Source organism: Penicillium odoratum (genome assembly GCF_028828045.1).
Source record: "Penicillium odoratum strain IBT 22623 chromosome Unknown utg000001l_segment0_segment0, whole genome shotgun sequence".
In the NCBI taxonomy this organism is placed as follows: domain Eukaryota; kingdom Fungi; phylum Ascomycota; class Eurotiomycetes; order Eurotiales; family Aspergillaceae; genus Penicillium; species Penicillium odoratum.
Window position 1 is genome coordinate 1,277,321 of NW_026643143.1, and position 25,146 is coordinate 1,302,466.

At 47.8% G+C, this 25,146-nt stretch overlaps 12 protein-coding genes across 12 annotated transcripts; 5 read left to right on the forward strand and 7 right to left on the reverse strand.

The window, feature by feature from the left end:
* Positions 1 to 648: 648 nt before the first annotated feature.
* Positions 649 to 2,149, reverse strand: N7520_000463 (translation initiation factor eIF2B subunit beta; the record flags this gene model as incomplete). Its single annotated transcript, XM_057134398.1, has 4 exons — positions 649 to 721; positions 781 to 1,624; positions 1,691 to 1,986; positions 2,052 to 2,149. 4 exons carry the CDS (start codon positions 2,147 to 2,149, stop codon positions 649 to 651), a joined length of 1,311 nt encoding a protein of 436 aa, XP_057000334.1.
* A 595-nt stretch (positions 2,150 to 2,744) lies between these two features.
* On the forward strand, positions 2,745 to 4,332 carry nemA (Nem1-Spo7 phosphatase catalytic subunit NEM1; the record flags this gene model as incomplete). Its single annotated transcript, XM_057134399.1, has 2 exons — positions 2,745 to 4,137; positions 4,190 to 4,332. 2 exons carry the CDS (start codon positions 2,745 to 2,747, stop codon positions 4,330 to 4,332), a joined length of 1,536 nt encoding a protein of 511 aa, XP_057000335.1.
* A 742-nt stretch (positions 4,333 to 5,074) lies between these two features.
* N7520_000465 (N-terminal protein methyltransferase) lies at positions 5,075 to 5,827 on the reverse strand (the record flags this gene model as incomplete). The annotated part of the gene is made up of 1 exon (XM_057134400.1): positions 5,075 to 5,827. One exon carries the CDS (start codon positions 5,825 to 5,827, stop codon positions 5,075 to 5,077), a length of 753 nt encoding a protein of 250 aa, XP_057000336.1.
* Positions 5,828 to 6,758: 931 nt separating this feature from the next.
* N7520_000466 (uncharacterized protein) lies at positions 6,759 to 7,198 on the forward strand (the record flags this gene model as incomplete). Its single annotated transcript, XM_057134401.1, has 2 exons — positions 6,759 to 6,971; positions 7,025 to 7,198. 2 exons carry the CDS (start codon positions 6,759 to 6,761, stop codon positions 7,196 to 7,198), a joined length of 387 nt encoding a protein of 128 aa, XP_057000337.1.
* Positions 7,199 to 7,392: 194 nt separating this feature from the next.
* N7520_000467 (uncharacterized protein) lies at positions 7,393 to 8,214 on the reverse strand (the record flags this gene model as incomplete). The annotated part of the gene is made up of 2 exons (XM_057134402.1): positions 7,393 to 8,139; positions 8,176 to 8,214. 2 exons carry the CDS (start codon positions 8,212 to 8,214, stop codon positions 7,393 to 7,395), a joined length of 786 nt encoding a protein of 261 aa, XP_057000338.1.
* A 365-nt stretch (positions 8,215 to 8,579) lies between these two features.
* Positions 8,580 to 8,939, reverse strand: N7520_000468 (uncharacterized protein; the record flags this gene model as incomplete). Its single annotated transcript, XM_057134403.1, has 1 exon — positions 8,580 to 8,939. One exon carries the CDS (start codon positions 8,937 to 8,939, stop codon positions 8,580 to 8,582), a length of 360 nt encoding a protein of 119 aa, XP_057000339.1.
* A 2,140-nt stretch (positions 8,940 to 11,079) lies between these two features.
* N7520_000469 (class I SAM-dependent methyltransferase) lies at positions 11,080 to 12,122 on the forward strand (the record flags this gene model as incomplete). Its single annotated transcript, XM_057134404.1, has 4 exons — positions 11,080 to 11,126; positions 11,209 to 11,461; positions 11,511 to 11,610; positions 11,665 to 12,122. 4 exons carry the CDS (start codon positions 11,080 to 11,082, stop codon positions 12,120 to 12,122), a joined length of 858 nt encoding a protein of 285 aa, XP_057000340.1.
* A 60-nt stretch (positions 12,123 to 12,182) lies between these two features.
* Positions 12,183 to 13,385, reverse strand: N7520_000470 (uncharacterized protein; the record flags this gene model as incomplete). The annotated part of the gene is made up of 1 exon (XM_057134405.1): positions 12,183 to 13,385. The coding sequence occupies one exon, from the start codon at positions 13,383 to 13,385 to the stop codon at positions 12,183 to 12,185; it is 1,203 nt and encodes a 400-aa protein (XP_057000341.1).
* A 1,468-nt stretch (positions 13,386 to 14,853) lies between these two features.
* N7520_000471 (uncharacterized protein) lies at positions 14,854 to 16,761 on the forward strand (the record flags this gene model as incomplete). Its single annotated transcript, XM_057134406.1, has 1 exon — positions 14,854 to 16,761. One exon carries the CDS (start codon positions 14,854 to 14,856, stop codon positions 16,759 to 16,761), a length of 1,908 nt encoding a protein of 635 aa, XP_057000342.1.
* A 495-nt stretch (positions 16,762 to 17,256) lies between these two features.
* Positions 17,257 to 18,485, forward strand: N7520_000472 (uncharacterized protein; the record flags this gene model as incomplete). Its single annotated transcript, XM_057134407.1, has 2 exons — positions 17,257 to 17,648; positions 17,804 to 18,485. The coding sequence occupies 2 exons, from the start codon at positions 17,257 to 17,259 to the stop codon at positions 18,483 to 18,485; spliced, it is 1,074 nt and encodes a 357-aa protein (XP_057000343.1).
* Positions 18,486 to 19,515: 1,030 nt separating this feature from the next.
* N7520_000473 (FAD-binding oxidoreductase) lies at positions 19,516 to 21,346 on the reverse strand (the record flags this gene model as incomplete). Its single annotated transcript, XM_057134408.1, has 6 exons — positions 19,516 to 19,796; positions 19,857 to 20,024; positions 20,139 to 20,459; positions 20,529 to 20,619; positions 20,669 to 21,065; positions 21,132 to 21,346. 6 exons carry the CDS (start codon positions 21,344 to 21,346, stop codon positions 19,516 to 19,518), a joined length of 1,473 nt encoding a protein of 490 aa, XP_057000344.1.
* A 711-nt stretch (positions 21,347 to 22,057) lies between these two features.
* On the reverse strand, positions 22,058 to 23,267 carry N7520_000474 (uncharacterized protein; the record flags this gene model as incomplete). Its single annotated transcript, XM_057134409.1, has 3 exons — positions 22,058 to 22,597; positions 22,680 to 22,731; positions 22,798 to 23,267. 3 exons carry the CDS (start codon positions 23,265 to 23,267, stop codon positions 22,058 to 22,060), a joined length of 1,062 nt encoding a protein of 353 aa, XP_057000345.1.
* Positions 23,268 to 25,146: the final 1,879 nt, after the last annotated feature.

Sequence of the window (25,146 nt, forward strand, 5' to 3'; positions counted from 1 at the left end):
CTCTGGGGGCGAGACCCTTGTCCATCTCAAATTCTAGAATCGTAAGAAAGTAGTCCTGGTGGGGTCATACACCCACTTGGCCCAGATGCATTTGGACTCTGTCATGACAGTTCAATGCTGCACATGCAGGGTTGAAAATCTAGATTGGGCTACTAAACAACCACCACTATCCATTGCCACTTGACACATGCCCTCAAGGCCCTCGATCTCGAAGGCATACTATCCACCGCACCTCCATTTGCGCTTAAAAAGTTCTTGTGTTCCTTAGTAGTAATTATCCCGAGTTTTGCTTCTGCTCTAGCGCTCATAACTCCGGCTCTACACCATCCAATACGTGCACATGAAGGTAGGTATCCGAAGGTATATATTTGCCGAGGTGGCATAAGCATGTATGATTCGCAGAGCAATTGATATCTGCATGTCTAGTTTCATACAATAATGAAGAAACATTCAAATTACTTGGGAATCATTTTTATCCAGATCTTCATTTCACATTGAATTTTAGGTCTCTATGTCCATCACGGCTATCTCGCATGGAAGAACAGACGACAGTATAACACCAACGTAAAAATCATCGCACATAAATCCTCGGGTATCGTTTTCACCATTGGCCCTTTGTTCTCATGCCATCGAACCAACTTCAGTTCCCTAAAAACTAATATCCTCTTTCCGGTAGTGATCAGACACAATACGGTAAAGGTATGACGGGGCATGGCCACCTCTGTAAGAAGCAAATATTAGTATAAAGGTCTCGAGGGTAAGACTTCAAAATTGACTTACAGGTTAGTAATATAAAGGTCAACCAGCTCTGCCGGGACATAGTCGTAAATCGGGTTCTGGACATCGATTTTCTCGACCAGGTCACCATCTTCAAAAGGCAAAACCTTGCTGGCGTCGCCATACTCAATGAGAGAGTCGAAGTCGAATGGGTAGACCGGACTCAACTTGTAGACACCACTGACAACAACGACGGGGGTCTGGTGGACCTTGGCGGCGCGGGCAATGACACGGGTGCCGGCAGCGGCAACAAGGCCACCGTTAGCAAGGACAGAGTGCGTACCCAGAATGACCTTGTTGACACGGGACATGAGCGCAAAGACAGCAGAGTCAGGAATAAGGATCACAGTGATGCCGTGAGCGACCAGTGGCTTCTGGAAAGATTCGAAGCTGAGGTTTTCGTCATCACCGGAGTTGTTGCCGCTAACGGTAGCGTGTGTAGAATCGTGGTTGTTGGGGAATGATTCCGCGTGGATAACTGTGAACTTCCGCTTGGCGGCGGCTTTGAGAAGGAACTTCTGTACCGTTGTGGAGGAGGTGTGTGTGAGGATGATCTCGTTGGAGTGGATATGTTCCAACGCATAGGCGGCGATCTGGTCATCTACTTGACCCAGCTCGTCGATGATCTCGTTAATACCCTCCAGAACTTCAGCTCGAACGTCCTTGCTGAGACCATGACCAAACAAACGGCCGTTTGGCGATTGAGTGCCGGGGGTGCTGGGGAGAGAGTACTCGGGCTCTGGGTGGGAAAGAAGGCTAAACATGGAGGTCAAAGGAGGGCGCGAAGACCGTTCTGAGCCCTCCGATTTGAGACCGAGCATATCGCGATCCAAAGGCAGTGACGGATCTATTAAGGATTATGAGTCATGGCTTCTTCGGGGTTAATAATGCGTAGAAAAAAGCTTAGACTGACCGTCGTAGGCACGAGGGGTTTGACACTGGCTCTCAGAGCCAGCTTCGCTGAGTGCAAATTCAGCATCGCGATCATCTTCCGCCTCGTCACGAATAAGGCCGAGGACTCGTCGCACAATGTTCCCTACCACCATCTCCCGCGGCTGAGCAGCCATAAGACGTCTACCCACACTCTGAACGCGCTCAATGAGCTTCACAGATTCGGATGTTCGGCATGCCGACACAACTCGCAGAAGGAGGTAGGCCGTTGCGGTCGCGCATGATCGAGAATGGCGGATTTGACGACGCTTAAGCAGCCTGACGAAAAAAAGACAAACGGTCAGTATTACGGTTGTTGACAAGGCAAAGGAATGTTTGCGCACGAGACTAGGTTCTCAATGGAGGTATCTATTGGGTTCGTCTTGAGAGACTTCAAGAAGGACGAGAGACCTGGCGTCAAGGCCAACGCCGTTGACGGCATTTCGGAAAGTGGGATGTGTGATGTCGGAGATCTGTGGTGATAGAGTCAGAGTTGAGGTTTGGGCCAAAATGGCTTGAGTGATTCACATACACTTCTATCTATCTGGTGTTTCTTGCTTCCTTTTGAGACTGGTAGCTTCTTTGTTGAGTTGTGAGGGGATCTTGAGATTCACAGAAGCAAAGTGGGCAAAAGAACCGATTTTCTGCCGTTGCATCCTTTGTCCGCTTCCCCACACTTGGACTGTCCCTTCCTCTCTCCTTTCCATCGCGTGTCTTTGGCTTCGGATTTGATCTAGATCTTTTCAAGTTTCTCTTTTTTGTTTTCTGTTGCACTTCGACTCATCTGCTTACTCGATATAATATCCGGTTGGAGTCCGCGCGGAATTACATCCGAGGCAAACGGGTGACTGGCGCATTGAGGTCCGTAGATCTTACAAGTTGCCCAGTTTACACCAACAATACCCCTCTCCCTACAATATCCTTCGACCCCTTACCCTTCATGGCCCATGTCGTATGGCTTTGACACTTTCGCTCATACTTTCCCGTCTTTAGATCCCACGCGCGCCCCGTGTTTCCCGTGGGCTTGTTAGTGGAAGATGAACTCGCTGAACATCCTGTCATCGCGAGTCATTGGCCAGTCTTCCAGCTCTACGCGCCCACGATCGCACTCCCAAAGCGAGAAAAAGCGTGCAGCTCCGCCTAGTGACCTCGCAAAATTTCGATCCTATAGCGAAGATAATTTCCGGTCTAGCCTTATCTCCGAAAAAGGCTATGACGGCAGCGCATCGTTCGACGGCGACGGAGAAGATACGCGACATTCATTTGACGAAGAAACATCCTTATTACATGACTCGCAACATGATGGCACCATCGTGACTAAAAGCAAAAGCACCTGGCGACTTTCCACCAAGCGCATCTTCGATGCGATCACCGAAACCATCCGGTTCATTCTATCTACGCTTGCTGCACCTGGTGTGTATATCGCTCAATGGTTCCAAAACGACGACGGTCATTATTCGCTTCTTGCCCCGGTGAGGAAAATCTGGAGGACATCTGCCGAATCTAGGGTCCGATCGGTTAAAGGGCCCTCTCGGGTAGAAGGTCGGCGACGGAGTGGCTCCACCCGCAAGTTGAAACCTCAAGCATCCCGAGACTCGGTACTATCCACAACATCCGAATCGGATATAGATCGAAGAGGCATCAAAGAACTTACGAGTGCGAAGACTCGACCGCATAAAACAGACCACAGCCAGGAGCATGTTCGACAAGAGAGCACACCTCGTCGATCTATACGGATCAAACTCAATAATGAGGAAACACTTAATAGACAAAGGCAAAGACGAACGCAAAGCACTGATTTTGCCGCACCGATGCCAGAGGGTGTGAGTCGGGTTCAGGGGGCCATCAATTTGGACAATCTGAAGTCCCCACTGTCCCCATCTGTTCATCGCATTACGAAATACCCACACTCTCCAAATCCGCCACGACCTCTTCTCCCCCAACGATTGCCTTCATATACAGCCGCTCCTCGCAATGCCAGGCTGCCACAAAAGACTCTGGTGCTGGACCTTGATGAGACCCTGATCCATTCGCTTTCAAAGGGTGGTCGTATGTCTAGCGGTCACATGGTTGAGGTCAAGCTTTACATGCCCATGACCACTTCCCTGGCCCCTGGCGGCCCGCAAACTACCCTGGGGCCACAGCATCCCATCTTATATTATGTGCATAAGCGGCCACATTGCGATGATTTCCTCCGCAAGATCTGCAAGTGGTACAAGCTGGTGATCTTCACAGCCAGTGTGCAAGAGTATGCCGACCCCGTCATCGACTGGCTCGAGTCGGAACGCAAGTACTTTCATGCCCGCTACTACCGACAACACTGCACACTCCGTAATGGTGCCTACATCAAAGATCTGAGCTCCGTGGAACCGGATCTCAGCAAAGTGATGATCTTGGACAATAGTCCAATGAGCTATATCTTTCACGAGGGTATGTTGAGGCTCATTATTCTTGGGTCTTGCAACTGACATTTATTTTCTAGACAACGCGATCCCTATTGAAGGTTGGCTCAACGATCCCACGGATAACGGTCTGTTGCACCTAATCCCCATGCTGGAGGCATTGCAATATGTCACCGATGTTCGGGCACTGCTGGCTCTTCGCCGTGGCGAAATCGAGTCATAGCCGCTCTTCTCAATTGTAACTATGGAATGTGCATGTAGGTGTAAAGGGAGTCTTTTGTTTGTTAGAAGCGAAGTCCATTCAACAGGAAAAAAATCCCAAAGCAAAAAAACATTGGCTCCACGGAGGACATACGGACAATGAATGAAGCTATACCATTGCATCCTTTATAATAGCATCAAGTATATTGTTTAATGGTGAATGGATGAACGTACATACCCCACTCCTCACTTTTTTTCATTCTGTCTTAACTCTGATATCTTTCTTTTGTCAATATGTTCACCCAGAGTGTCTCTGCATGTGTATGTTGACTCGACGGGCGTAATGACCTGGCTTTGATACGTCGGGCTCAGGTCCGATGATATCCAAATGACCGCAGGCTTAGATACAAAAAATAATTAGAGGGGGAAAAAGACGACCTTTGAGAGACATCTCTACTTTCGCCCTTATAACCTTAAATCGTGACGAGATTTCCATCGTAGATCGAATATAGGACTGCCAATTCCAGATGATGGACGCAGACTCTCTGATTCAGGAAATATGAGGACTCAAAAGACGCCACTTAATGACTAGAGGAAATACCCTCGTAGCTGGCGTGCTGACCTCAAGCTTGGAATTTCAAGACATAGGAGTGTGGTTTCAATATCCGCCGAGAAGCCCCTAGTGAATGGGAATGTTGTAAATGCTCCCATACGGCGAGGTGATGCTCAAGAAGAACATAGCCGGTAGTAATTCATTCACGAGTTCAAGCCTTGGGTCGAAGAGCATAAGACTTGACCGGAAGAAGCTTGAACTGCTTAGGGAATCCAGTCTGAATCTCAGATTTGATAACAACCATCCCGGCAGCAGCAAACAATTGTTTGAACTTCCCATCCGTCCTCGTTACACTGCTATCCAAGTCGTCGTACATATCCTGGTTCTGTGGATCGGTCGACAAGTTCTCTTTCAAGACCATAACCCCATTTTCCGTCAACGCATGGCGACATCTCACGATAAAGTCAACCAATTGCGCATCGGTGCAATGTCCGACGCACCACTGAACCCAGATCAAATCGTATTTCTTCTGTGGATACCAGTTCTCCAGACCGACAATGTAGATGTCTCCCACAACACCATCAGCCTTGAGCTTGCTTTCCGCCATGACTTTCGTGAATTTCTCCACTGGCTCGACGGCGTCCACGACTTCACAGACATGGCTTAGGAAACCTTCTGTTACACGTCCAACTCCGGCACCACAGTCCACTCCTTGGCGGAATTTTCCACTCTGGGGAAGAGCGGGTATCATTCGGCGAACTTTTGTCAAGAAGTTCTTGGACCCTTGTAGCTCGATGCGTGTATACCAGGGATAGGTCCCGAGCATGCCTAGCATCTCGGCCGAGGTGCTGGGAAGACTATTCCAGTAGTTGATTGAAGCGGCATGGTTGATTTTGGAGTCTGGAGCCCCAGGTACAGGAGCAGGAGTACCCGCCAAGCTCTCGTTTGTCTCATTCACGGACATGACGGTAATATTGAGAAATATGTCTGTGACAGCGTCAATGGAAGGTAGGGGTGAAGCTCAATAATTTTTATGCTCATAATGATTACATAAGAATTTAGAGTACCCCACGTGACGATGATGCATAGCCTCGTCGTAACGACCCCCTAACTTTCCCTTGAAGGAAATCTCATTATTTGTCATCCTCCCAGGTTGCAAAATGGGTTTGTTTAGAAATTTGTCATGGAAGTGGCCCTGGCCGTTCAGACGGTCAAAATCCGAATCGGGAGATCAGAGTAGTGTGAGACCCACAACATGAAAAGCTCCAACTCATCACTAACCTTCATTAAGGTGCAGCCGGTTATTGTTATGGAGACACCGGATGATGGATTGAAGATGATATATGTTGGTTCATCACCAAGGGCTGAGTATGAGCACTTCCCATCCTAAAAGCTGGGCTACGCTAATAATCTTCAGTGTTGTTGCCGTCCATGGACTTGGTGGTCATAGGGAAAAAGCATGGACAGCAGATGATGGCACCAATTGGCTTCAGAGTCTACTACCAATGGACTTTCCCAACTCCAGGATACTTGGGGCTACAATGCATCGCTTGGTCCTAATCGTGAACAACAATCTCTCCAGAACATTTCTCACAAATTGGTATTGGATTTATACAAAATGAGACAATTAACCAGGGTATCTGCCAATATCTAAGTCAAATCTTTCATTCATCATTATAAACTTATGAATTATATACAGACACAAACCCGTCCAATCATCTTCATCGCACACAGCCTAGGTGGCAGCTTGGTGAAAAGTGTAAGCACCTTCGTCTCCGATAAACTGACGGAACGTTCTAACAGACATGAAGGCATTGGTGTTCTCCGACCTAGAACAAGAAAATGATTCCAGCTGTCTTGACATAATTAGTGCCTCAACGTGTGGGGTATTTTTCATGGATACAACAGAGTTAGGTATAAGCACCAATGGCATGGAAAAAGTATTGCAGAGCATCGAAGGGTTAGACCAAGAGAACAGTGACAGCTACAAAGAAGCCAAATGGTTACTGGCTACCTTGAACCAATACGTGTCCCTCAGTGCTAAGTATCGCAACGTTTATGTCTTGCCTCAGCGAGGTCAAGAGGCAATTCCGAAATCGGTAACAGAGGTAAGAGACCATGTCCCTCACCCAGAATTCAACTAAAATTTTCGTTTAACCAGGATGCATCTTCGTTACAACTGAATTCTTCATATATTGTGATTGATGCAGATCATAATACCATCAATAAGTTCAAGTCGCCTGAGGATGCTGGTTACTTGAAGATCAAGGCTGAACTTCTCGACATACTTCGCATATCAAGCTCAGGTCCCAGACACATATCTTGGGAGAAATAGTGGAGCTCTAATTAGACCCACAAACTTTGATCATCATTCAGGATAATTTGTAATCTAATGCTATGTCTGATCCCACATGTTTTGCATCGGAATTATAGTAGAAAACGCACATTTGGTATATTGAAAATTTGAAAAAGTGATCACAGGCTGGATAAAGTGATACTGTTCGAGTCGATGTGATAGATTGCTGTTATTTAGAAGTAAGTTATATCCGCACCGGCGTTGCTCGCACGACGCGCATGTTCGGGCCAGTTGTTTGCCGCATATTCTTGGAAAGGGAATCGTAAACGAAGATCAGCTTTAGCTTGCTTCACAGCTTTAGCTCGCTCCATAGCTTCCCAATCGTCGTCCCATCCGCCCCATATGTTGTCGAAGTCGCTTTGCTTCTTCACCTCATGCTTGTCCAGACACCCGTGTCGCAGATATTTCAAGCAAGACACAGCAAGAGATTTATTTGTGGGATTCGGTCGAAAAACGGGATACGACGACTCGTTTGCCTCACTAGAACGCGTGAATCCTTTCAGGAATTCCGTTAGAGAGTGATGAACAACCGAAACGGTCTCGTCCGGGAGAATTTCCAGCAGGGGTCCACATGTCGCCCTTACCCATTCTTTGGTCTTGCTCGGGGTGCAGATTCCATGAAATTGTAGTCCATCATATACTGCGCTGACCATCTCTGTTATCTCCAGCAAGCGAAGTGGGCGTGTTGCATGAGTCACAGCTTGCAGAACCAGAAGTTGAAGATCATTTGGTACTCCGGAGCGTTTGGCATGATTGCGCAGTAAGTCATCATACATCACGCTTAGATCAGCAGGCAGATTCTTAAGAACCTCGCAGGTATCAGCACCTGGTTCGAGGAATACATCCATCGACAGCTTTGCGTAAAGGAAGAGACCATTTGCACGACCAAGAATAGCTTCCTCGATGATATTCGGATTTTCCTGGGGAATTTGAGATTTTTATAGTCTATACTGAACATAGGCAGCGATATCTCTGTCCACCAGTCGCTCCTCCATTCGGACTTGAGGGATACTGAAGCCTCGAAGAGACGATTCAACGGTCGCGACCGGGCGCGAGGTTATCAGTACTTTGATATTGCAGGGTCGCTATTGGCCAAACTCTGCTAAAGCGTGGAGGAAATTGACGTTTCCCGGATCCATTTCATCCAAGTCATAGTAATGCAGTATGCCCTAGGAAGGGCAATTAATGCGACTTTCAAAAGCCTCCAAAAGTCGTCTAGGGAGACAGTTTTAACAGCCCGATGCCGAGGTCCCTCTAAATATTTATGTGATTCTGCCTGAAGAGGAGGGCTGTAGCTTAGGAGCTGGGATAGCCAGTCACGTAGAGCGGCCACGGGCCGATAATTCGCGTCGATGATTTGTTAGAAGAAGAAGTAGAGAACCGGGACTTTCTCTACTCTTAGCTGATCAATAATTGAAGCCACCATGACCGACTTGCCGGAGCCTGGGATACCTTTGATCCACAAGAGGCCATTCTCGCCAGAGTGCCATTGCTGTAAGGCGCTTGAGGAGGTGAGCCATTTTCCTGAGCCCACAAGAAAAGAGGCACGGTGTCTGGAGAATTCACTCCTTTCCTGGTCAAAAGGAATTGGTTGAAGCCATTCCCTGATTTTGACAAGGTCTACGTCCGGCAGAGGTAAGATATTCTCAGTGTCGAAGACCCTCGCATCATTTACGCCTACCATGACGGCATCTTTCGAGCATGATGAGGCAGAGGACATTGTGCCCGTTGTTTCTATCTGGTTGGAAGATTCTGCGAATGTGAAGTTAGGGTTTCATAAGCGTGTGTACATGCGGGGCTAAGTCCCTTTTGAGCCTCTACTTAGCATTTATCTACACTCTAGCTACTATGTGGTGGATTCTGGATAAACACAGGAAATAATCGAAGCCTTTCATTTTTGTTGATGGCACGTTATGATGGCACGTTATTTAGCACTCATAAGAGAGCCTACTAAATACGTAGGAAAGGGAATATCAGGGAGAAGGTGATAATATTCTCTACAAAGGGACGGATGGAGAGGAAAGCCAGGATAAGGGAGAAGCACTATGAATTCCAAGCTAGTACCAATTGGGACGACAAACATATAGCCAATCAACAGTCATTGAGCCTGGTATCCACCCTTGATGCCTGTATAAAAAGGCTACGTAACTTCAGCCACTGAACAGAAATCTTTGCCTGAGGCCACCAGACCCCCCTGTAGCGTTCAGCGGAGGTTGATCCATAGTCACCTGAAGCGACCAATCCTGTAACCCGCTAAATCAAATCTATATAGATAGACCTTTTACTTGTAAAAAGCGCCTAGAAATCCTTTGTCAATCATCTAGCCAACAAAAACATCCGAATTATAAGGTGTTTATTTACCTTCTTATACTAATGGTCCTGTACTTGGTACATTGCCTCCATCACACGCTGAACTTATAATCCAGCTACACGAGTGTGACCAGTAACTACAGTTTCTTGCTCAAATATGCCGCTCTTTACTTCTACTGGTATAATATTCAGATATAAATTGCCCTACCGGGCAGTACTGCTGGGTGCTTGCCCTAGGGGAGCTACGCTAAAAGCGGTAATAACAATGGATTCTCTGTCATGTACACTTGTAGATTGATATCATTCATCATTATTGTTATTTAAACACGAAACAGAACTCAGCATAGTCTTACACTACGTGTCGTAGTCCACTATGGATAGTCCAGCACCCACTAGATAGTTCGGATGGTTGCAAGCCACTTTGTCCGGCACAGTGGGCATTTTTGAAACGATGACCAGCGGTTAACTTTACTTTGCACTGTTGCGAGGGCTTATTTTTTGGGGGGATCTGCATACTGAGCCTGATCGGTGTAGCTGACCTTGAAGAGGTAAAATTATCGCTTTTAAGGCTATGTTCAAAAAATTCCTACTGACATTGTTCCCGCAGCGTCTGCTGGCCAGGATATACAAGGATATACAGAAATACTCTGTGCTGCTCCTATGGTGCGAAGCCTGGCCGTTTTCAAACTGTTTCAAATATTTTTGTCTAAGTCTTTGGAAACATATATTGTCCAGACATCCATGGATCTCCGAAGCTGCATTACAACATTTGAATTTTGAAAGCACAGCATCAGTGTGCTTGGTAGCATTTGAATTCACTCTGTCCGCCAATTATTCAATATTTATCTTGTTCAATATATCCCATCGCTGATACCATTATACCTGACAACATGTGAGAATGCACTGAGATGTAAATTGGAACGGTGCCGAGCCTCCGTCTTCACACAAATTGGTTGATGGACCTGTAAATAAAATTCCTTACATCAAGAACAGCCCGGGTGGTCTAGTGGTATGATTCGCGCTTAGGGCAGCAACTCTAAGCACTCCTGCGCGAGGTCCCGTGTTCGATCCACGGCTCGGGCCTGTTATCTTTTTGTTTTTGTTCCATCAACTGGGTCGTGGCAAAAATGTTGTGGCATCGATTTTTCGCATGGAATTCTCCACTTACGGTAATCGGGGAAGCGTTGATCCAACCAATCATAGAAATATTTTAAAGTGGAGTTTCCAAATACCACGTGACATAAATTGTATAGACTCATAGAGAGGCTGAAAGCTAACAAACTTTATAATTTTGATTTCTATTACGAACTAATTAGTTATGCATGTATATGTATTACTCCTCTGACCATGATGAAATCGGAGGAGTTGCTGTCATTACTGAATTGCACTTTTATTACTGGACAGACAAGAAGTAGTAGGTGATATGCTGACTCATTATGGCTCATTACTATCCCAATCTATTTAATAGGTGTGCTGGTACTCGCGAACTTCTAATTTCTTTGAAAATCCAATCCAGCGGTATCAAAAGTCCATAATATAAGATCTCTAACATGTCAGATCCTACTTTCACGAACTACACCAAAGACCAGGCACAGAAGTACGCACCTTCGTGGCACCTACACAGACCCACTATTCAAGATAATCCTCAATCATCATGCGAAAACAGGAGGTGAATTCAGAATACTCGCCGACGTGGGCTGCGGCCCTGGAAATGCCACCAAGCCACTTGCCCTCTCATTCGACTACGCTATCGGCCTGGACCCTGGAGTCGAGATGATCAACACCGCGCGGGAACTAGTAGGGAAAACAGCAATTGATCAGACAATTACTTATTGCGTCTCTGGCGCCGAATCTATTGCGAATTCCATCCGCGAGAACCTGCCGATTGTCGAAGAAAATGGGGGAGTTAATATGATCACCGCTGCTATGGCGGTATGTCTCCTCCGAAAGAACTTCAAGTTCTCACTAATGAAAATCCCAGGCCCATTGGTTCGACATGCCTGGATTCTGGGCAGAAGCTGCTCGCATAGTGAAACCGGGTGGCTCGGTTGCTCTCTGGACTCATTCATCTTTTTTCTGCCGTGAGTCCAATTGGAAGTCTGGTCAAACTTGGGAGATGAACTAATGTATTCCAGATCCATCGACCAAAAATGCTAAGCAGGTTCAAAAAGCTCTCTTTTACCTCGAAAGGGAAATTCTCGCTCCCTATGAGCTTCTGCAGAATCGTCTTTCTCGTGATTACTACGATCATCTTCCTCTTCCGTGGACCATCGGCCATAAGGCTGTTGAAGAAGCATTTCCGGAATCGGGATTTGTCCGAATGGAATGGAACCGCAACGGTATTATTACTGATGGGGATAAATTTTTTGATGGCTCAGACGAAACAACCGTGAATGAGATCTCGGAGGGTTTACAGACAGCTAGTATGGTGACTCGTTGGCGAGATGCTCGTCCGGATCTGGTGGGGACAGATCAGGACTGTGTAGCATTAGCAATGGCGGAAGTGAGGAAAGCTCTAGGAGTCAGTAGATATGAGGATCCTGCGCTGAAGGTTGGATGTGCAACTGTGTTGTTACTTTTTAAGCGAGTGTAGTGTCTATAATGATCTTCTATTAAGTTGATAAACATGGAAACATCATACATGGACTTTCACTTAAGAACAGTAGTTTGGCGTCACCACCTGCCCCTTCAGGAATCCAGCGTCAATGAATCCTTCATAATCCCAATAATCTCCCATATCACCCTGTCCCTCAACAGTTACATTGCTGAAGTACTTCGCAGTCCAGTAAGAGCTGCCATGTGTATACTGCGCAAACGCCGAGATACCCGCCTTGAGATTCCGCTCCCTCAAAGCCAACTTATTCTTAACACCCGACTGCATCGCCCACTCACCCACAAAGGTCGGGAACTTGCCATCACCAGCACTAACCTTCGCATCGGCGCAAATAAAGGTAGGCAAATTCTCCGAAGTAGAATTATCGTACTGATTGTAATAATGATGCAAATCGAACACGATATTCTCATCCTTGTTAAAACGCGGCGACCAGAAAGTCTCAGGCCTGAAACTTCCCTGAATCATAACAGGGATCAACGGGTTCACAGCCTTAACATGCTCAAGAACAGCATCGAAGTATTTCAGCAACCATACTGCTCCATGCTCCGACAAAGCAGCAGCAGTTCCGAAATCCGCGAAATCGTGATTATCAGCAGGTTCATTAATGGGCTCAATACTGTATGCCTCCGGGTGTCCAGAATGTTGAACGAAATCAATCAGCGCGTCAACGGCTTTCATTGACCAGTCGAATGCAGTTTGGTTCCACCACCAGCCCCAGTGGTCTGTGGCTTCGCCGATATCGAGCCCGTTCGTTCCACCAGGTAGGGAGTGGATGTCGACGACAACGTGCATGTTGTGTTTCTCAATGGCGTGAGTTGCGATGCGGAGGAGGTGTTCTTGCTGTTTTCCATGGTAGAATTTGGAGCCGGGGAGGTCAATCCAAGCGGCGTATGTGGTTGGGATGCGGAGGAGTGTTACGCCGCCGGCGGCTAGCTTGTCGATATCCTCTGTTGTGATGTAGGTCTCGTAGCGTTGTTCGAAGACTCGGGGGCATTCGGACCCGAGGTACTCGCAAAGACCCCATTCTCCTAGAGCACAGAGCTCTGTACCCCCGGCGCATTCTTTGGCCCACCAGAATGTATCGATTGTTGATTCTTGCTCAAGCCAGCCGCCCAGGTTGACACCGCTGGCGTGGAAATTGCGCCAATCGATGTAGCCATGTTTATTTGGTGTGGTAGGGTGGGCTGCGACTTGAGCTGTGCAGAGGCCTAGGAGGCCGAGGAGGGAAGCGCGGGTACGCATTGTGTATGATTGAAGTTTTCTTTACGGATTGACATGATGAGAGGAGCTGGTCAATTGCCTTTTATAAGCTGTACTGTAGATACTCCGTACTCCATAAATGAGCAGCTGTTTCTTCCGGCCCGTCATCATCCCGGAATAATGCCACGAGACTCCCCGCAATTGTGGGGAGCTGCTAGTCCGGGGGTCGGATAACCCTGAAGAATGGTGTTAATATAAAGGAGTTGAAGCGATTGAAGATACCAGAATGGCATCTTTACCCGGAGATCTTGTAGTGGATAAAGTATAGTATGAGATGATTCGTTCGGACATTCCACCGGGTCTGATTGCTGATCAATATTTTACCGAGGCTGATCGGAAAGTCCGAGCAGAAACGGTTATTTAGCCCCCATGATGCCCAGTTCAGATATTACCTAGTTAGGTAGAGTCAGGTCCCTAGTCAGGTAGAGTCAGGTGTCTCCATGGACTCTGGAGTATACAGTACTGTATGGAGTAGTAAGGTCCATATGCATGACGGGCCGTTCCACTATGTGATTCGTTCCTTTATCTCCGCATGTGTCAGCAAAAGTTGATAGATACAAACCAAATTTGTGGTCCGAGAGCAGGGTTTGGGTCGAATGATTCCATGGGTTTCTATGACATTCTTTCCATCCAGGGCTCCCATCAACAAAGATCCAAGCATCCAAGCGCTGACGCGATATGGATCAGAACTCTGATTTGCCTCTCAAGGGTGAGACCTGACCAAATCAGGACAAGCGGGATATTCCCCAATCATTAGGTCGCGATCGGTGGCCCAGACCACACCTTATCCTTGGCAATGAAGCTATTGATTTTTGTATTGGGGAGCCGCAAGCATCCGGAAGAAAGGAGAGATTCACCGAGTAGGGGAGTTTACTATGGAGTACGGGGTAGGGAGTAGAAGGATAGAGAGTATTCAAGAGGTCAAATCCAGGAGATAACCAGTATGGGTAACTACATGACGTGTCTGTTTCTTTCCCACGTCAGTACAAATCACAAATCATAAATCCAATCACACCATGTTTGGCATCTCTTCTCCGCCTCTTTTCCCCCTTTCTTTTTCCCCTACTTTCCCTCCCTTTCTTGTCCCTTTCCTCTTTTCCTTTTTCATTTTCTATTTTTCTATTTTTTCTTCTATTTTCCTCCCCTTTTCTCCACATTAGATTTGTCGCCACACTCCATACTGTTTAGGCGCTATTTGCGGGCCCAACTTGACACGGTCGCGCAACTTGTCGACGTCCATTCTTTCTCCCTGCCACATCTTCCCACCGCTATCTACAACTCCCAGAAGAAAAAAAAAGAAACAAAACCAAAAAAAGACACTTAATTATCAATAAAAAAGTTTAACAAGTCCTTCGAATTAATTGGAATATTTATGGTCGGACTTGATTGCCATTCGCATGGCATGTTTCGCCTGCTGCCTTGGCCCTCTGCGATCGGAGGGAACAAGATAATGTCGGAAGATGTTAAGATGTTGGCCCCAAACTGTGTCAACGTTAATGTCAACGCCCTGGTCCCTCAACTCAAACGGAAGCGCTCCAACGACCCTGCGACCGGGCAACCTGTTCCCACCAAGATCCGAACCGACTCGATCACTTCCATGCCGGTCGCTTCTCCGATTGCGCCCTCAACGCCCACACCCACGCGTTCACCAGCGCAGGTCGCCGGTCGCACAGATGTGGATCGTCTCCGCGAAACTCTCACTGCCCAGTTAAGTCTGGAGGTTCTGCTGAAGCACAACGAACTCCGTCTTATCGACCAGGAAATCGCAAAATGTCAAATATCGCTCGAACAGTTGCGCCGCTGTGCTGAGATCCCCTACCCGGGTTCCAGCGTTGCCGGTATCTCGGCTGATGTGAGTTTGGGCACGGGCGCATCGGTATTGCCTGGAAATGGCTCTGTACCGGTGTCGCCTGCGCCTTGGGGTGTTACTGATGGTCCATATTCGCGTCACTACGCGCGATGGTTGCTGCCGGATCCCCGGTTCGAGGGTGAGGTGGACTCGACCCCTGTCGAAGGCCGATCTACTCGGGGGAACCCGGTGGATTTCAGTGCACTGGCTGGGAAGACGCGCCCTTCGAGGGGCTCAGGTGCTCCGAAGTTGCAGTCGCTGCCTAGTGGATATCCCGTCGTCAAGGAGAAGTCGGGTCCAATGGTTATGCGGCGCAAGTCGGATGGTGTCTTTGTTAAGCTTACTTGTCTGGATTGTCAGCGTGTTGATTTCTCCAGTACGCAAGGGTTTATCAATCACTGTCGTATTGCACACAACCGGAACTTTGCTAGCCACGATGCCGCTGCTATGGCTTCCGGTGAGCCGGTGGAGTTGGATGAATCCGGTGCTATCATCGGTAGTCGGACTGAGTCTACGGCCAGCGCTGCTACGTCTGGATACGTTCACCCGTTGATTCGTTCTTCTAACCTTCCTACTCCGACTAAGGAGTCGGTCACCCCGAAGAAAACATCCGAGGGCAGTTATGTTGCGACTCCTCCGACAACCATTCGACGGGATCTTAATCCGCGACCGTCCGAGCCGGTCAAGGCTAACCACCCTTCGTTCCTTGCCTCGCCCGCGACTCCTCATCTCTCTGCTTTGATGAAGTCACGTGGTCTGGGCTTGAATATGGACAAGTTGGTGGAGGAAGTCAAGACTCCTGTCGACCTGAGTGGTCTCTCTGACGATGACTCGGATGACGAGTCAGCCCCGTCCTCTGCGAGAACCCCCCAGGACTCCCAAGGCACCCGGGCGGCACGTCATCCTATGCGTATGCCTACTGCCCAAGATGCGACCGATCAATCTGGCCGAAAGGCTCTTCATCTTCCTGACATGACCCCGACCCGGCCTCAGTCTCAGTCTCACGCACCATATCTTTCTGATCTTGCTTCGCTGTCTGCTGCTCACCAGATGGATGCGTCCCGTGATCTGGACCATCCAGCTCACCTGAGTCCCAACGCGATAGAGTCTAACCAAGCTCCCAGCTTGGTCAGTGACGACGAAGATGACTACGAAGCTGCCTCTGATTCCGACAGCCCCAGCTCCTCTGAGGCAGACGATCACGAAGAAGACTTCCGGCACATCGAAGTCCAGGACGACGAACGCACCACCGCTCCGTCCGCTCCTGCAGAGCCCAAGCCCGGTCCCTCACTGGCAAACCCCATGTCACAAACCGCTCCCCCAATCCCCAAACCAATGAAGCAAGGCCGCCCTGCTTTGTCCTACGGTGACCGGACCCGGGATGATCAATTCAACCACCTCCGTGACATCCCCAATCCAGTCAACTTCACCCGACCCCACGCCCCAAGCGAGGATCCGTCCAACACGCCCCGCGACGGGCGCAACCCATCCCCCCCATTCAGCAGATAGTCGTCAACCCGTTCCGTGGACCTTTTTCTGTATCGCTCTTACCCTTTACTCCCCTCTTCCTTTCTACGCCGGGTTTGTCGATCGAAAGATCATATTCCCTGCTATTCCTGTACCGCCTTGAGGCGGTGTTATCCTTTATCTTGCCTGTTTTAATGTTGCGTCCACCGGACGATTTCGCGTTTCGGCCCACGGGCCATCTTGATGATGGCCAACGAGACGGGTGATGACTTTCTTCATGATGCTGTATTTGATATTTTAATGAAAACCTTTTACGGCCGTGCTTTGTACATATGGAAATTGAGACACAATTCAGCGTAGATTAACCTAGATACATGTACATGTATTCGTGCCTAGATACTCCGTACAATAGACATGAGTAAGTCTAGCCCAGATCTCCAATCGACAGATCCACTTCTTATCGATAACGAAGTCGCGGAACCGCGTCTCGCGACAAAGACAACGACAACTACATCCTCTGCCTCAAAGCAAACAAACATGGCGTCCAAACCAAGCTCCCCAGACTCCAAACAAGAGTCCACAAAAGCCAAAGCTTCAATCGCGACCGACTTCAATCCAGATACCATCACCCTACAAACATTCCGCACCCTCCTAAGCCACTACCCCCAAACCCTCAAACAAGTCCACCAGAACAAACTCGTTCAAAAGCTTCAACCAAAGCCCAAAAAAGGCGCAAAGACCAATAACTGCGCAACACCTCAGACGGAGCTATCCCCCACTCAAAAAGAGCATATCAAAGCCGAGGTCGAAAAGTTCGTCACTCTTGACCGGTGGCGGTATGAAGGTAGACCAGAGCTACTTGTACGGGGGAAAGCTTCCGAAAAAGTCCTGAACAAAGAGGATCTTATTAGTATCATGCAGTGGAAGACGTGAGTATTTCATCTATTATATCATTTAAATGATCCACATTATCAATCATCAATCCATTATCTTGACTGTTGGATTGAATGGATGGTATTGGATGTATCCTGTTCCTTATAAGAAAGAACCAAAAGAAAATGAAAAACCACTAACAAATAAGTAGAACACATGGAAAATACAGACCAATGCTAATGGGCATGATAAAAGCCAATGACGAAAAGCTCATTATAAAATGCACAGAGAGTGCTTCTTCATCTCTACCAAATGCAAACTCCAAGCTCGATCTAGGTTCAGATTCAGATCTATTTCCCCAAAAGAGCCTTGATGCTCTCCAACCACTCCGTGGCGTCGGAGTAGCTACTGCATCACTTATTCTGTCCATCGCGACTGGGTTCAGGGAAGATCATGAACAGGTTCCTTTTTACAGTGATGATTTGTTTCTGTGGCTTGTTGTGGGGGAATATCCTGTTACGGGGCTTAGTGAGAAAGGTGATTCGAAGTCGAAGTCGAAGTCGAAGTTTATGCGTGATGGGGAGTTGAACGTTAAGTATAATTTGAATGAGTATCGGGAACTTTGGGGTAGGTGTCGGGAGTTGATGAGGAGGCTCAAAATTCATGAGGGTTACGAAGAGGATCCGATTTCCCAGAATGATATTGAGAAGGTGGCGTATGTGTTGCGCAATATTGGTGCTTCGGGGCTTTATGATAGTACTGGTACTGAGGTTGGGAAGGAGGTGGATGTGTTTGCGGAGGAGAGTAGGAAACGGAAGAGGGAAGGGACCACGGAGAAGAATGTTGTGAAGAGGGCGTCTAGGAGTGCGACGAAAGCTAAGGCAATGGAATAGTTGCAGCTATTATCTATCTTGTATCTACAATGTATAGCTATTTGCGTTTTCCTATGCCCTCTTTATGGCCCAGACTCAGCTGCTAGGTGACCTTTTTGTATTTATTGCAGAATCTCGTTTACAAAAAACAATCATATCCTTGACTAGTCGTCATTGGAAAAGGCGCGCTCCAAGCCTAGCTTCCTTTTCTTATGCAGGAGTGCCTTGTCTTGCAAACTCGTAATCTATTCGAGTATTTGATTCGCCTGTGCATGGGTTCGATGTTCATATTCATCTCAATACTTACATGTACTGATTCACGTTGGTAAAACTCTTTTTCGTATTATTTGCATGCGTCCGCATACAAGTTAAGTTTCATAGAGCATATATTTTGCTAACCCATAATACTGTAGGGATCACATTTTAATCAGGAAAAGATATATGGATGCACAAATATGACTTTCTTCGGAAGAGAATGCCGAGTTCTTGGGGGTTATCGGTATGCCATAGAGTTCCCAAGACCTAGACGGGCATTTCTAACTGATAAGACTGCAGCTGTAGGATCTAACCAGTATTAATGTCATGAAGTCTCAAGGAAACTTGGAATATGTTGATCTGCACCTTTTCCTATATTTAGCTCGGAAAAGTTCATATGGCCCTCTGGCTACCTTATTAATATGGAGGCCCTTTGGCCTTTGGCAGAGCCTCAGAGTCAAAGATCACCATCGCCTATTAGCTCCCATAAATGAGGTTCCGCCAGAGTACCTTAACCACATATACATAGTTGTGCCTAGATACAAATGAGAGAAAGTTGATACATCTTGCCTAGTAATAACAAAAACAACATATGCCATCACCTCCATGAATGTGCTATCTTTCAAAAATGCTATTGGGGTTACCGAGCTAAGTGGTTGCTGTTATTGGGATTCAACATACAGTCAACATGTCAGGTAATACGTCCTGGGTAGGATGTTATTGATTCAAATATAGCTCATGAACCTAAGCCCTGAAAGATGTATATAGCCTTTAGCCACAATTTTATCCATCGAAATTATTTCCCTGCTCGGCTCACAAGCCAACCGCCATTCTGCAAGGTTTGAAATACGCCCATCGGATCGACTTTGCTCGCAATGCTTTTCAATTTGTCCAGATTCTCCGCACCATAAGTCGACTGAGGGTCCTGGTCTCGCGATGAGTAATTCGAGTACTTAAATTTGAGAAATGTACCATTCTTTTTGGCCGTAGCTTCAGCTGCCTCGACAATTTTACGAGCAGCTTCACGCACGACGGTCTCGTCCTCTTGGTTTGACCAGTCTGTCATGAGAAGAAGCCCTGTCTGGGGTCAGACTGAAAATGAAAAGGTAAATATTGCTGTATGTCTTCTGCGCTTACATTGATGATGTTGTTCCATAATGCCCAGTGGAGAGCCAACGCCTGCATTAGTAGCTTTGATAGCGTTCGATGAGACGGGTTGAAAGACAAGCGTGATCTTGAGGCCAGGGATGTGCTTGAGCGCGCCCTCCTGCTCGTAGCGACATTCATTTGCAACCTTATAGACCTCTAGATCAGGTAAGCTTGACATGGTTCGCATATCATGGCTGTCAAGGAGAGTGTCAGAAACTCCTCAAAAATATACGATTTTGGAAAGAAAGATATGATACTTCTTAGGCTCACTGGCAACAGAACTCTCCAATGTATTCATGATCTCGAAAATTGTGTAATTGCTGCCAGGTAGCATTTGGGCGACAATGCCGATTCCTTCAAAGGCATCAAAGACAGCCGGTCGCTCTCTCACGACTTCGGCGTAAAGAAGTACCAACAAGGTAGCTCCTGGGAAAAAGTTGAAGATCAGCGACGCATTAGGGTCATTTTCGTTATCCTTATGGAAGCGAATGAGAGCGTCGAGCAATTTTTCATCTTTAGTAGGTTCAAAGATTCGCACATCAGCCCATAATTTATTGGACAGTGTCGACATCGTGAATTTTGTTACAATGCCTGAATCTCCATGATGAGTTAACCTGACAACAGCATCCTACAGCATAGGCATGAAATCAACATTCTTACCAAAATTAGGGCCTCCGCCTTTCAAAGCCCAGAAGAGATCTTTGTTCTTGGTGGCATTTGCTTTGACCATTGTCGAATCCGCAAGGACGACCTTCACTAGCATCAGTAATAATAATAATCATAGGGGGGCTCTCCAATACCTCGTATTCTACAACACCATTACAACTGAGGCCATACTTGCCCTTCTGGAAAGATAGTCCCCCACCCAACAGTAAGCCAGAGACACCAACTTCTGGGACACGCCCTCCAGTGACTGCCAAGCCGTGCGCGTCGAGATCACCATAAACCTGCGACCAGGTCAGACCGGCACCAATCTCGGCCGTCGACCGATCCTCCGACACCGTCACGCTGTTGAAGTTCTTCATCGAAATCACAACTCCCCCGTCATTACTCGTGAACCCAGGATTTTGAAGATGGCCACCACCGCGAACCGAGAACTTCGTATCGAGGGATTGACAGAGAGCAAGGATTTTGCCAACATCCTGGCTCGTGCGGGGGATGACAATCACACCGGGAGTGAGCTGGCAATTGAGAGACCTATCGTGATTTTGGTCATTTTAGACGTCGTATGGCTAAAGTCGAGGACTAGAGGGTGAACATTACCAGACGGTGTTGTTCCGCTCGGAGAAAAGGGGACCAGTTCGAATACTCGCATCCTCACCAAATACTATGGGGAAAACAGCTTCTGCTGTGCCCAGACGGTGAGCATCTTTTTCGGAATCCTTCAGCGCATGAAAATCTCGGAGAATGGCTTCAACAGTCGATGCCGTCTCATGGGATAGCTGCAGGATCGACAGGAGATGTGGGATTTGCACCATGATGAAAGGGACCGAGATGTAGGAGGTAGGCCTTGTTGTTGCGTGGGAGAAAGGTGGAAATGGTGCTTTTTTGGGGGGCAAATAGTGTTAATTTGCGGGTACATTAACACGAGACTGTTCCATAAAAGAATCGCTGACGCTTACTGCATTAATCGGCGTTCTCAGGCGATTTTAGCGTGACACTATGAGCCGTATTATGTCGCGTGGACTGAATTTAGTGTAGTTCGGGAGGGTGGAGGCGTAGACAGCGAGGATTCCCACCTTTCCGGCCCCATTTTCCGGGCGCTATCGTAGCATTCTGCCAATAATAGAGTCCATTATGAGCAAGGGAAGGGGTCTAGTGGGGAGAAAATGGCTTGGCAAGAGATCCAACATTTGAAGCTGGAAGGAGAAGGAGCTGATAAGGCTGATGGTTAGAGCGATAAGGGCACTTGACCACTGCTTCATCTCGCCCATTGTATAAGAATAAAAGAACGATAAGCAAAAACGAAAACATACAACAGATATTGTATGTCACTGGCCACCTAGCGCCCACGAGTCTGCCCTAAGCGCTCAATCCGTGAGGAAATCTATTATTTGCGCCATCATGGTCATAATTCTCACCGGGGAGTATATCAATTATCGCCAGATTATTGTCAGCCGAGTGAGCTGTATATACTAAGTAATTGTAGCTATATGAAGTTGAATCTCGCTCTAAACATGGTTCCTTATCTAAGACTGTGTCGTCAGATCGTCAATGTTATCGAAAATGGTACAGTCGTCATCGTCCTCGCACATGGTAGTCCGGCTGAGGTTCTTATCCACGGGGCCTGTCGGCCCGCTTGTGTAGCGGCACTCGGACGAGATGCAGTACTGGCCGGTCTCGATGTCATCGAGAAGTCCGTCTGGATCCTCCTCGTCGCCCCAATGTCCCAGCCAGTTTAGCCAATCGGCCGACTCGTCTGCCTCCTCAGTAGCGCCTGTTCCAGCTCCAGATGCGACTGTGAAGGTGTTCGCGTCCACGTCGTACAAGTAGCCCCGGTAGTTGAGCGTCATATCCCACAGGTACCCAGCGTCGGTTGTGTCGGTTATGATACCCAGCGCGATAGTGTACTCTTGGCTACCTGCGGTCACGTAGTTGGCGTGTCCGCCGTACGCAATGTAAGTGATGGGTCGATCACCCGAAAAGTCCACCACATCCCAATAATAGGCCGATCCGGCGCTATGCTCGGAGCAATAGATGGCGTAAGGCTTTTCATCGACGAAGCGGATCTGCAGAGAAAATTGTTAGATTAGATGCAATCCAAGCGCCTGGAAGATCAAAGGTGTGAGCGGCAAATTATCATGTGCTCACCATTACGTGCTCCCAGTCGCCAACGTGGTCGTCAAAATTGATATCCAGGACCCTGCGGAGAGGTCAAGTTTAGCAAACCATATACGCATGCAGCATTGGGAGGGGCTTGGTCACTCACTTCCCCCCATAGTTATACGAATAGAAATAGAAGTAGAACACATCGGTCGTAGTGCTGTTCTTCTCCGCGGCAATGATAAGTCCAGGAGCGGCGCTAAGGCCATCGCTGTCGGGGATACCGTAGTCCGAAGAGAGCCAGTCCGGGGTGCCATCCAATGGGTCCAGAATGGGGCCATCAGAAGCAGTTAGATAGACATCCGAAGAGAGCGAGTCGAGGGTGTCGAGCGTGACCGATCCGTTAGTCCCGATAGCGGTATAGTCCTCCTCGGGCTCGACGTTGGCCAGGTGCTTCGTGATATCGGACGGAAACCATTTTTCGCCACTATAGAGGTATGATAGGGGCGCGTAAGTGATGGCATAGTCCGGTAGCGTATCGCGCTTACGCAGCTTCCGGTCAGCCTCCTTAACAGGCGCTGCAGCTGCGAGGCTGGCGAGCGCGAGGAACTTGAACACTTGGCGAGTTGAGGGCATTGTTGTAACCCTGGTAGTAGGCAGCCTGTAGTATAAAGTCACTCACCGAGACAGGTCGACATGGTCGGGTGATCGCGGCCAAATTTATAGGCCGTCTTCGCTCGCACTAAAACTTGCATTTTTCAGGACATTGTGCTGGGTTGTGACCAGATGGGACTATCCCAACTGGGTCACTTCCGGGGCTAGTGTCCGTGAAGAGTCGGTGAAACTAAAAGCTTGACACAAATGGCGCAAGTGGCAGGTCTAGCTTATTCAAGGAATGTGCCGTCAGGCACAAGGGGCGGGATAGGGTGGGCGTGGGGCACGTGGAGCAGGCTTGAGGGGTATTGGTAACTCTGAAGATCATAGATTAACAGGTGGAACTAGATCAGTTACTGACCTTGATCGTCGCGAGGGGTAAGGACCAATTAGATCTATCTAAGGGATGTCGTGCGATGCATTCAACTCTTCCTAGTAATCATGTGAACAATCGATAGGTCAGCACATGATAATGCATGGGCTGTCAGCATAAGCTGCAATATGACCTGCTCTGGTGGGTAGTACTAATGTAACCCGGCACGGAGCGGCCTAACTCTAATCAATCAATTCATAAATCAATCCACACTTATCTTATCAATTACGTCGCTAGACGCGTCTCATTAATATCAACAGTCCCTCTGCTGGAAGGAAAATAAATAACAAAAAGAAATGAGAAAGTGAAAACAAAAAAGATATCAAGCTGCTAGACTGAAGGTTTCCCTGTTACATGGTGGTGCTATTTGCTCATGTTCCTGCAGATTGTCGTTTGAAAATGGTGCGGGAATATTATCGGCACGACCCGTGCCCAGCTCGACCAATCGGACCTTGGCGTTCCAATATGGACTAAGCATGGAGTAATTCCTGAATAGTCAGACGCCATGCCCTGATTAGGAATTCTCGCTTGATGGTAACAGTGAGAACTAAGTCTATAAGAGAAGATAAACAGTGCTCCAAGTATAGTGCTCCAAATATAGGGAACACCGTCGTTGTGCTCAGTTCCTTCAGTTCTCCTCCGTATGAAGCATTCTACTCCTCCTGCCTACTCAGATAAGATCTCATCCGCTTCATAAAGTAGGGTCACTTGGTGAGTGGTGATCGGTATAAGCTTCCGTGTAGAAGAAGCACTTGACGTAGCCAACGTGTAGCCTGTGTATTTGCGAATTTATGTTTTACAGCCTTGGCCTGCCGCGCATGTAGCTGTGATCTGCCGGGTGATGGATTTGTTTGGCACGCGATTAGTCAGTAGTCGGCGCCATCGGTGTGTTCATAATGTGAGATCTTCATCCTATATAGTATTATAGTTATCTTCCCCTCTTAGCTGCTTAGGCGCTGAGAGGTTATAAGCCTGTATTGGAGTATATGGGGTCGGGTCAGCTGACCCCCTCCGTTTGTCAGCGCTTGCATGTCTTTAGCTAGATCTCTCTCTCTTTCTCTTTCTCTCCTCCATACCTCTCGGAATACAGATCTTGTCCCTTTCTTCTGTTTCCACGCTACTATGTAGCCCTTTCTTCCCCTGGACAGCAGATCAGCTGCCGACAGCCTGGCCTAATATAAGGGCAAAATCAGGCACCCACGGGCTTTTTTAGGCCCGTGGGCTGCCCGTCACGGACAATGGACAAAGGCCCCATGGCAGACAACGGACACTGGTCTTTGTCCATGGACAGGCCCGTGTCGGAATCTAACTGTACCAGCTTCAGGATGGAATAATTGGATTGTCGCCTTCGTTATTAGTCTGCCGACCCACCCCTTTTGGCTTTATAAGTGACTTAGTTGCATGAAAGATCGACAAAAGAGGCGAAGAGCAATTGCAGCATTTCTTGGGCCGCGGAGGCAGCTTAACTATGACAAAGATGACTGGCAA